This window comes from Anneissia japonica, unplaced genomic scaffold (assembly GCF_011630105.1).
Source record: "Anneissia japonica isolate Jap-2015-1 unplaced genomic scaffold, ASM1163010v1 scaffold560_len657749_cov147, whole genome shotgun sequence".
Classification (NCBI taxonomy): domain Eukaryota; kingdom Metazoa; phylum Echinodermata; class Crinoidea; order Comatulida; family Comatulidae; genus Anneissia; species Anneissia japonica.
The window spans coordinates 493,226-504,728 of NW_022754288.1; the positions used below are offsets into that span (position 1 = coordinate 493,226).

Consider the following 11,503-nt stretch of genomic DNA (forward strand, 5'->3'; position numbering starts at 1 on the left):
CATCATTTCTGATCCGCTTCACTGCCAGAGGGCAAGATGATTGTTTACCAAATCTTTTCCAACAAGTCATGGAACAGTTTAGTAGTCTTTGAATTAATTCAAGGCTATTTCCTTTATCTAGGTCATTTACGTAAGCTTGAATGATTTCATGAATACGTTTTAATTTACTTCACTGCAAAGAACCGAAATATTCTCAGTAGGTCTAGCCTGGCTCTGTGACTTTTTTACTATTTTATAAATATTCTGTTTGTTTATTCAGAAATCACATAAATATAGCATACGAGTACTAATAAACGTATTATTATCTGATAGTTTTAATTTATCTAGATGGGGGTCTGAGTTTGTGTAGTGAATAAGTTTCCAATGGTCTAATGACGTCTGGGGAGGTTTTCTTTTTCTTTTCTTTTTCTAAACAGCCATAAAGTAGGCAGTGGAATAATTCCAGAGTGATGAATTACATTAGGACTAATGAGAACGAAGTGGCCCATCATGAATGGAAGCCAGGGGATCAGAAAAGTTAATATGTGATAAGATAATTTGGCTTCATACCGTCCAATTAAAATACCTACAACAATTCTTTCATATGCGTTTCATTAATTTTCGAGTAATGCAAATAGGCCTGTTAGTGAAGCACCAGGCTGCTATCCTTGAAGGTGTTTCACATTCCTTTACTCGAGCCATTTAGATAGGGTCCTGCGATGGGTTAGGGTGGTGACGGTGACCGCTCGGAGATTCGGTATACAGTGTTGTGGCGATTCTGCCAGGAACTCGATCAATAATCGACATCCATACACAGTGAAAGATCACACACGGAGACAGACACATGTGTTTCCATCCGCCATCATTTATTATCCTCTCCTCTTCATCTCATAAATACAGCCCTCTCTTCCAAAGAGCGCCCTGCTTGTGGCTGATCGCCACATATTCATTTTTTGTGCCATTTCTTCGTATTTTCTTTTGTGTGTGTGTGTGTATTTGTTTATCTATATATTTTATTTATTATATAATTTGAAGCAAAAAGGAGTTTTTCGTGCATTATGCTCTTTTAGTCTACAAGTGTATTCTTATTATTATTACTATTATTCAAGAGTCGCAAGAGTATCCTAGGTAGACTTTTTTTTTCTTTTAATAAAACAAACATAACTAGGGCCAAAGACCAAATAAACAAGTACTTTCGGCATTTTGTCGACAACATTTTTATTGAAAGTAAACAAATGCTTATCTTGGCATTTCAGACCATAATTAAGTCTCTAAATTTGGGAAGATGTGGATATAAGGTCCAAATTACCATTTATATTCACAATAAGACAAACACATATAGAAACATGTACAGTATGTTCTGATCTACATTCTGGTTATCAGAGTTCAAAGGTCAAAAGGTCATTTCCAGTCACATTTTGACAATATATTGCATGCATTAGAGCAAATATATACATGTATGCTCCGAATACTTTGAGACCATTCTGAGATCTGCCTATGCTACAAAGATCAGAAATGTCATTTCCAATCTCTTTTTGGACAAAACGTTACAGTAGGTCAAATAGCAACATGCATATTCTGAACAATTTGAGGCCAAAACTAGGTGTACATGACCAATGGTAATAGAGGCTTAGGTTTAATGGTAATATGCTATAAGGTCTTTTGGTTCAAAGGTCAGAAATTGTATTTCCGGTCAATTTTAGACAATATGTTACATTAGTGCAAATAGAAATATGTTCCGAACAAATTGAGGGTAAACTATCTCTATGACCAGGTTATGGAGATATAAATATCCTACAGGGTACCTAAGGTCAAAAGGTCATAAACTTCATTTCTGGGTAACATGTTGCATAATAGGAACATGCATGTTCTGAAAAATTTGAGGCCAAAACTAGATCTCTATGACTATTTTTTTTTTGGAGATATGGATATGCTGGGTCATATAGGCTCAAAGGTAAAAGAACGCCATTTCCGATCACTTTTTGACAAAATCCTACTAGAGAAAATTAAGTCTGTACGATTTTCCGTTGCCAAAATATATATTGATTCCGTCTTTTAGAGGCGGTCATTTTAAATTCAAAATGGCGGCCATAGCAGGCGTCAGAAGCTTGGAGCAAAACCTTTTTTTTTTAAATTTACACATATTAAAGATATGTTGTATAAGTTTCATGCTTTGGTATATAAAGTGTACAACTTGGCCCTTAGCTGATCTACTAAAATGCGCAATTAATTAAGGTTTTTCAATATTTAAGGATTTAAGTGCTTATGAAAATTTTTACAATTGCATTTGACATGGAAATAATTAAAACATTAAAAATGGAAATTTTTACATTTGTAGGTGAAATGTTTCTACGTTTGTATTTAAAACAGATTTTTACATTTGTGGCGATTTTTTACAATTGTGGTTATTTTTACATTTCTGGTTGACATGTTATGACATTTGCGGATATTTTAACATTTACGGGTAGAATGTTTTGACATTTGTGGTTAGTTTTACATTTGTGGTAGATTTTTACATTTGTGGGCTCTACAGGGCCCTGGCCCCCCGGCCCCCCGCTGGTGCCACTCCTGATCTAGTGCCGTAGGGTATTTATTGACATGGAGGAGAGGCTAGACTAATGGATTAAATCGGGCGCTGATATGATGCGATTGCTTCCAATTGATTGCTCCAGCAGGCTCGAGGGCATGTATTCTGCTGAAAACACTGCTTTGAAAACTAATTTTTGAAAGTGCCATGTCCAGGAATAGAGGTATCTACGTTAACAATTTTCTCACCTCAATCCCAACCACTGGTGAGTTGATATTTTTGTGGTAGGATAATTTAAATGGAGAAGAAAAGAAAAGTGTATTCAGATTTAATTCTGAGAGTGACATTTCCGACCATCTAGAGGCTGTCTCTTATACACATCTATCTATCGGTTCATCGATCCATGGAAAAAAGACTACATATCTAACTACTCAATGTTGTTGGAATATAATAATATATTGCATGTCTTTGATTTTTTTCCCTCTATGATAGGCTTAAGAATGAGATAAAATTACCTGACCTTTTCTCAAGAGGGGGAAAACCTTGAATTTTGAAGAACTTAAAGGTCATTAAAAGACTCCTCAGAAGTCGGGAAAGCTCATTTCCGGCCATTTTGCTTTGAAAACTAATTTTTGAAAGTGCCATGTCCAGGAATAGAGGTATCTACGTTAACAATTTTCTCACCTCAACCCCAACCACTGGTGAGTTGATATTTTTGTGGTAGGATAATTTAAATGGAGAAGAAAAGAAAAGCGTATTCAGATTTAATTCTGAGAGTGACATTTCCGACCATCTAGAGGTGCCATAATCATAATTTTTTGGACCTCGCCCCAACCATGGTGGGGCTGAGGTGGTTTATTTTCTTCCCCGGCCCATTCTATTTCGAATCCACCACTATATAAAAAAAAATGGGTAGGGCCAACATAGACAAGATCGAAGTACACAATTTATGTCGGCCCGCCGCTGGTCTCAACAGATTGGAACTGGCCCCCGGCTTAAAAAGGTTGAATATACCCGGGCCGGAGGCACAATTGGCGAACATTTATGTAACAATACTCACGATCGAGGATACTTCCGACAGAGGAGAGCTGTGAGCTGTATGAATGATGTATTTCTCTTTATAGAGGAGAGCTGGGGAGATAATTAAAGTGCAAAAACGATTATGAAATGTAGGAACGAATGCTTCTCCCGATAGAGGAGAGTAAGTTGTAGGGATAGAAGCAGGCATTAGTGGTTGAAATGTAGTAAGCACAAAGGTCAATGTATTGAAGACATGTTTCCGTGGGAACATATGTACATACACGAAACAAAAAAATATACGTGGGCGCGCACTTTGTGTGTATAGTGTAATGTCCAACTTTGTCAGAATATTAGTGCTTTGACGTGAATATAACTTACAAGTGTTATAGTGACACGATTTGGTGTCTAATATTATAATGAGCTGAGGGACTCAACCTAAGGCATTTCTACCAAGATAAGGTTTTATGCTTAACAGTGATTTATTTTGTTACCATGGAAATGTTCAAAGATTGTTAGATGTGGGGTGTACATATGGTACTGATAGGGACAAGCTCGTATTTTTTATTTATTTATTTTTAATTTTCCTAATAAAGCATTTATAAATTATAATAATTAGTTCTGAAAACTATAATTATGTGAATCACCTTATCGATAAAACTCATTATAATGCTGATCCAACATAATGTCCAATTATATAATGAACATGTTTACATGTCTGGGGTTGGCATTGATCTAATGCCATTAATTGACTAATAATGAATCGTTAATGAGTTACACACAGAGCGTAGAAAAGAGCTTTGCGGAGAGACATTATATAATTATTTTGTCCTAATGCAAGTGTTGAGGCGTATTCCATCTTAGACCATTCCTTTTTGCCAGAACCCTTCGTGAGCGTGATACAGTAGGTCAAGCAATTGCAAATTATCTTTAATGATCTGATTGAATGTGTGCACTTTTGTAATTAAATTAAACAATTGATCTGCTGGTAAAGATTGTGAATTGCATAAATCATTACCTACCACCGAAGTCTAAAATTATATAATCGGGCTTCTTGATCTCAAAGGGAAAGCCGACCTAATATTAACCCTGATGTGCATTTGAAGGCGTATTTCCCTAAAGTAGTCGGAAATGTTAAGCTCTTGTGGTACTACGTCTGGGCGTAACTGGTTCGAGGAATAGCCGTTGTTGTAGGAAATGTGATCTACCAAACCAAAACTATGTCCTAATATAATCATAGAGAAAATAGTATGATATAATCGAGTTCATTATCGTAAAAAAATAATTTCAAGATAAGGTAACTATTTGTTATGGCAGTTGAAAAATCTCAAAATAATGAATGGTAACCGTTAATGGAGGTGATACTGTGATAGTTGGTAAAGAATACCTTCGAGTATGTTGTTGCCTCGATTATGGGACCAAGCCAAAAGGATGAAAGGATGTATCAGGGATTGCTTCCCAAGCAAAAATGTGATTGCCTGCTCTCAATCGTTGTATTTCCTAATCATAAAACTGCAGTGAGTATTTAAAAACAAGAAAATCACCCAATAACGACTGTTAACTTATTGCTAATAGATGTATATTAATAATACAATATATTTTAAATATCACTGCATTGCAGTTTTCAGTAGTCCTTTCAATTTGCAGCAAAGATGGGGATGCCATTTCTTTTAAAAACGAAGGGTTTTTTTTAATGAATTTTATATACTATAATTGTTTTTTAAACATTTTATTACAGACCTTGTATTCTATTATTTTTAAGTTAATAACAATATATTCATGTTTTGCTATTTTTTCATCTCAACTATTTGTTTTATGGATTTCTTAATTTGTCCTTTTTGCAGTTCCAAGCACTTGTCCTGTTGGCTATTTTAACACATCTTGTACATCAATTTGCCATTGCCGTGATAATGTTGAATGTGATAGGAATACTGGTGTATGTAGTAATGGACTGTGTGCAAAAGGTTACCATACATATGATAAATTATTTTGTGAAGGTAAGTACAGGGAATGTATAAGAAACAGTTTAAAGCACTGTTTCTTCATAAAACAATGAATCCAAATATTTAATTGACTTAATGTTCCTGGAACGCCCTCTGATGAGAATGTACTAAGCAATCGAAACCAATACTGAGCGCTTATATCGATTATGTATAGAAATTTGGCGGAATACACAAAATAAGACATGTACAGTATATCTCTTGAAACATGTATGTGTGTGTGTAGTGTGTTTAATAGGGAAGTTTTCCTATTAACGTTACGTATAGCCAAACATTTTAATTATCATTATCAGGCCAAAATAGGGTTTTTTAGACCTCACTTTAATGACGTGGTAATTTAGATTGACACAGTGTGTGATTCATGATACTACCGTACGTCACATTGTTCGCTTGTTTTTCCGTCTGTAGTCCTGATTTGCACAATAGATCAAATGAATAACTTAGCGTACGTTATATTTTGAATTTCTGTCACAAATTGTACGCTTAATTGTACGCAATACGTGGTCTATACAATAATCATGGCTAACGCAACGCACGACCATGACTGTAAAATCTGCCTCACCATACCACAAATATTAGACTTCAATGTTCCGCACCCACATTCAGAACAACATGAGCGGACGCTCAACAACCAACTACGTTTTGTCTATCCCATCTTTTCCAACTCCCACCAATTTGCCATGCCATTTTTGCATTGCCTTGGCACACACCTCACTCTAGTTTTGCAGACTGTATATTGTTTGGATCTATAATATTATATAAATTATTACGTAGAAATAACAGGAGTAGGCTATGTGCATTTTTAGAAGTTGGAAATTTGTGAGAAAAATTGGTGCATTATTAATTATAATCTCCAAAAGTAAATTTGCAGAGGCAAAAATGTTTACAGCTACAATAAGTATTTAAAAGAAAATAAAATTATTTTATTCTCCGAAAGGTCAATAGATGTACATTTCAAAGAAAAAAACATTCCTACCCTTACAAATACTACTTAGTTTTGTTGAAATTTAAAATATATTTACCTGTTGTGTGTACATTATAAACCCTATTTAATTTTTACAGTGGTCGTCTATTTTTTCGTGAATATTTTTCTGGGTAAACTTATTAGAGTATATTTCCATTTTTCCTAATTGAGCACTGACAATGAAAAGAAACTGCCCTTCCCTACTGATTTTAGTAAACTCTGTTTTGCCAGAGACAATTAAGTTATTCTAATTAATGGTCCTACTTCTCAATATGTACAAAAAGTTTTATCATTTTTTACTTTGAATAGCCTGCCAATCTGAGAGCTATGGTTACTACTGTGCTTCTACTTGCAATTGTAATTCTACCTCATGTCACTATGTAACTGGATGTAATGGCGGTTGCCACGATAATTGGTTGTTAAACTCCTGCACTACAGGTAAAGAAAATCCACATTAATGATTTGTTTAAAACAATGTTCATTTCGAAAGTCATGGTAATAAATAGTAAACCAGATAAATCTCTAAAATCTCTAATTTACCTAAACGTTCAGTACCGTACTAGTTATGAACTGAACATGGATGGGTGCATTCTTCTAGACAATAACATACAATGTGCTCAGTCGACTATCCCCTAAATTTATCTCATTATTATCATGTCTATTTTATACTTTAATATTTTATTATTATTAATATTATTATTATTATTATTATTATTATTATTATTATTATTATTATTATTAATATTATTACAGTACCGTACTAGTTATGAACTGAACATGGATGGGTGCATTCTTCTAGACAATAACATACAATGTGCTTAGTCGACTATCCCCTAAATTTTTCTTATTATTTTCATGTGTATTTTATACTTTAATATTTTATTATTATTATTATTATTAATATTATTATTATTATTATTATTATTATTATTATTAATATTATTATTATTATTATTATTATTATTATTATTATTATTATTATTATTATTATTATTATTATTATTATAGGTTTCATTTAGTTTAGTAATGTTCAATTGAAAGATCCCTTCTATAGTTATTAGCCAAAGAAGTACCATTCATTAAAGCAAAGTATTTATTTAAAGAAATAGTCGTGGAGCTTTATGAATGTTGGCAAAACAGTTAACAGCCACTGAGTGTGCCCTGAACTTCAATTTTATCCCCAGTCTTCTTGCGTTTTAACACGAGTGTTAAAATGCAAATTTCAATAGCGCACGTTTTCTGAATGAGACATTTAAGTCGTTGGTCTCGTGTGCAATGTGACCCAAGTGCACAATAAAGAACGCATTAAACCGCAGTAAAAAGAGTAGGCGATTGCCTCTTGGTATTCTGCCTAATTCACCACTTAAAAAGACCCCCTAAAAAGTTTTGGTAGGATATTTTTAGTTTATTAACGGGATCCAAGCAAGAAATTTGCCTTTCAAATCTTCTAAAAAGCCAGAAATTTTCTCACCACTAAAACAGCTTAACTCCACAAGTATTATACTGGACGATGTGTGGAGAACAATAGCTTGATACTGAACATGTATCCCAGTATAAATGACAATTAAATGATTTAATTCATTTTAATATCTTGGGTACATATCCTGTCAAAACTGTTTAATTTCCTTAAGCCTCATAATTAGACTTAGTTTACTGAACCAAACAAGTTTTAAATAATATTAATTATTTTAAAAAATTCAGTCTTACAAGAGGCAATATATTTTCATCATAATTTATATGTTTTTGTATATATTTTATTCCTGCTTCTTGCTATTGTAGGAATCTCTGCTTCTTCTAACACAAAAGTTAATCCAGGTCAGATTTCTACATTCCAATGTGACATTCAAGGTAATGTGGCTGGTGTTACCATCCAGTTCCTTATTGGTAGTCAACCCGCTGCAGAAACTGCACGCACACAAGCAAATGGGGTTACCAGGGTTACATTTACCGGTGAAGCAAATCCTACTGTTACATATATCTGCAGACTTGCTAGGGATCCATATACAGCATATGCAGATCATTCACTTAATCTCTTTGGTAAGTCTTTTTTTTTTCTTTTTTTTTGCATTATCTTTTATTATTATGTAATTAATGTTAAATATCAGTGGTTTGTCATGATTGTAACGAATGGATTATTAATTATTTTGAATTTATTGTACGTTTTTTCAACTAGCATTACCAACGTATACTGGACAACCAAGCTCACTGACGGTTACTGGATCATCAGTGGAATTGAGATGGAGGAACTGGAGTACCAGTAGTGGAGATGGTGGTGATGGTCCTGTTATTGGATATGTTCTATATTACAGACGGTCTTCATCATCTGGGCTCTGGAGCCACATGCCTCAAGACAACAGTCTTACAGCCACAGTGACTGGTTTACGGTGGGAAGAAGAATATGATTTTGCTATAGCAGCGGTCAGGGAAGGTGCTGGGGGTGAAGGTCCAAGGGGAAGTAATGAGCTAACTGCATCAACAGTCTGTGGAGGTAAACACATTTGAATCTTTTTTTTATTTAATCATGGTGATGTTGATGGTGATCTGTGATTTTGCAGGTGATGGTGATTTGTAATGGTGAAGATGATTAAGAGTGATGCTGATTTATGACTTAGCGTGATGATGATTTATGTAGGTTGATGGTGATAATTTAAAATTCTGTATGATGATGAGGATGATGATAACGAAGGTGACAGTGATGATGAAGGTGATGGTGGTAATGATGGTAATAAATTGTGATGATGATGATTTATGAAGATAATTATAATTATTTAATATTAAAGTAGAATAACAAACTTTTACTCACAATGAATATCTAAACTTGGGGATGGCTAACGACATCTTTCTTAGATGACAGTTAGCAGTTCCTATCTTTTGAGGTGTGTCGCATGACATGACAATTTTTATACGATGGTCTACCTCAACGTATTTACGCAAATGAAAGTCATGGTTAGTTGCTTTCATTCCTTTTATTAATATTATTTTCAGAACCATCAGCACCAGTAGTCAGAGCAAATTCGAGTTACAAGTTTCCTAAAAGAATCAACATTTTTTGGCAACGATTAACGGTAAATTGTTCTTTTATATTCTCCAATTCTGGTACACCATATGCTTCTGGTATCCCTTTGTAGTTGCATTGCTGGCAGCATAGAGATATTATTAAAATAATGGCATTTTATTTTTAATTGGATGACCTCATCTAGCAGTAGCTGTCTGACACAATATGAGGGATAGTATCCTGCTTCTTATATATATAAACTGCCTGTACCTGAAAATATAAACTTCTATCAAAAATACTTGGAAAGTGTGTGCATGTTTTTTTTTTCTCCAGGCTACTGAGTCCAAGTGTTCAATTGGCGTAGAGCGTTATACTATATCTTACAAACCTGTTAACGCAGACGTGTCCATGATCAATGAGAAAACAACCGTTGACGATTTTTATACAATAATGGAACTTGAAACATACACAGAATACAGCATCTCTGTTACAGCGCGTAACAAAAATTTCCCTGGGATGGCAGGAGTGGTACAAGTGTTCTCACCTGAAGAGGGTAAGTACTTTTTCTAACCTCTGTACACACTATCCTTTTCTTATGTAACAAAATGACTGCAATCTGCCTGGACCTATATCTTCTTCTTCTTCCAGATGTAGAGCCTAACTTCACAGTTAACGGCCTGGGTCTGAGATGAATGCGGAATACTCATCACTACAACTTACTTCTCCCTTAAGGATCATTGTGCCATCATGCACAGGCCAATAAGGCAATGTCTAACCCTCTACTCGTCTTGAAAGGTGTACTGGGTTTTTTATAGTGCACATGAGCCAATGTGTACGGTTTATAGTCCGTTATCCGAAAAGACTTCTTCCACCTTCAGAATTATATGCGAGTGTGCCGTTCCGCTAGAACCAGGGCCAATAATATTAACTCTGTAGGTTGCTGCGCCCCTGCCGTAATAATCCCTATGGTTTCACAAAGTACATGATTATTTCAATGTCCAAATATACGTTTCAGCATGAAATTTATAACTTATAATAATTGTCACTGTTTAATTTTCCAGTACCTCCAGTTCCAGGAGTCACAGCAACACATGGTGGTTCATTCCTCAACGTTTCTGTGTACCCATCTGAGTCATTCAGCAGAAATCTTTATGGGAATATAATAAGTTTTGATGTGAGATACAGATCAAGAAATAGCGAAGAGTGGAAGAATCAAACGCTTACAGCAGACCAAGGGATCCACGGCTACAAAATATCAAGTGTGGTCGAAGATGCAAAGTATAAAGTTATTGTAAGTAATTCATCTATATGGCATTTAGGTCTAAATTACAAAGCTATTTTTTATTTAGGCCTAACCGAGTCATAGCAATTTTCGGTGTTTTACTTGTGAGGTACGATTAAAATTAATCTTGAAAAATTAACTTTAAATAATCGCATTACAATATTCAAATTTTCCTTTCAGTTGGTTGTTAAATGATGGATAAATAGGGAATATATATCACATAATATATAAAGAGAGAAGTCATATTTTTATACCAACAGGCTAGAGTAGTCAATAGGGCCGGTGTGGGAAACTGGAGCCCATTTTTCACTGCTGAGCATAGTAGTTGCATACAGAGTACAGGTAGTTGCATTCAGTTTTGTTCTATTTTTGTCTATCGAGCTTAGGGGTGTGACAGATCATTCCATTCCCTGTATAATTTTGTTATAAAACCTTACCACAAGCTTGATACAAACTGAGCATTTCAAAGAATTTTCAAAAAATCTCTAAAATAGAATTTCCACAGACAACTAAGAGGTTGAAACAAACTCTTATCAAGTTTAGACTCCTTTCATTATTTCCTGACCAAATAAAGTGCCTGGGGGTCAATTATAATTGACATCATGAGGTAATCTTGTGATATTCATACAGAATCGATACATATTTAATATTCTAAGCTTTTCCTGTCTCTTATACACATCTAGATGTGTATAAGAGACAGCTGGTACACCATATGCTTCTGGTATCTCTTTGTAGTTGC

At 34.5% G+C, this 11,503-nt stretch overlaps 2 protein-coding genes across 2 annotated transcripts in view; both read left to right on the forward strand.

Annotated features, from left to right (window-relative positions):
• LOC117123161 (tyrosine-protein kinase receptor Tie-2-like) overlaps nucleotides 1-8,339 on the forward strand; it is a 28,917-nt gene extending 20,578 nt beyond the window's left edge. The window contains exons 8-10 of the mRNA XM_033269012.1: nucleotides 5,368-5,520; nucleotides 6,797-6,925; nucleotides 8,267-8,339. Coding sequence (XP_033124903.1) covers nucleotides 5,368-5,520; nucleotides 6,797-6,871 — 228 coding nt within the window. The 3' untranslated portion in view covers nucleotides 6,872-6,925; nucleotides 8,267-8,339. The remainder of the gene's footprint in view (nucleotides 1-5,367; nucleotides 5,521-6,796; nucleotides 6,926-8,266) is intronic.
• Nucleotides 6,881-11,503, forward strand: part of LOC117123162 (neogenin-like) — a 7,213-nt gene continuing 2,590 nt past the window's right edge. The window contains exons 1-7 of the mRNA XM_033269013.1: nucleotides 6,881-6,902; nucleotides 8,267-8,524; nucleotides 8,661-8,975; nucleotides 9,473-9,552; nucleotides 9,816-10,035; nucleotides 10,544-10,773; nucleotides 11,025-11,106. Coding sequence (XP_033124904.1) covers nucleotides 6,881-6,902; nucleotides 8,267-8,524; nucleotides 8,661-8,975; nucleotides 9,473-9,552; nucleotides 9,816-10,035; nucleotides 10,544-10,773; nucleotides 11,025-11,106 — 1,207 coding nt within the window. The remainder of the gene's footprint in view (nucleotides 6,903-8,266; nucleotides 8,525-8,660; nucleotides 8,976-9,472; nucleotides 9,553-9,815; nucleotides 10,036-10,543; nucleotides 10,774-11,024; nucleotides 11,107-11,503) is intronic.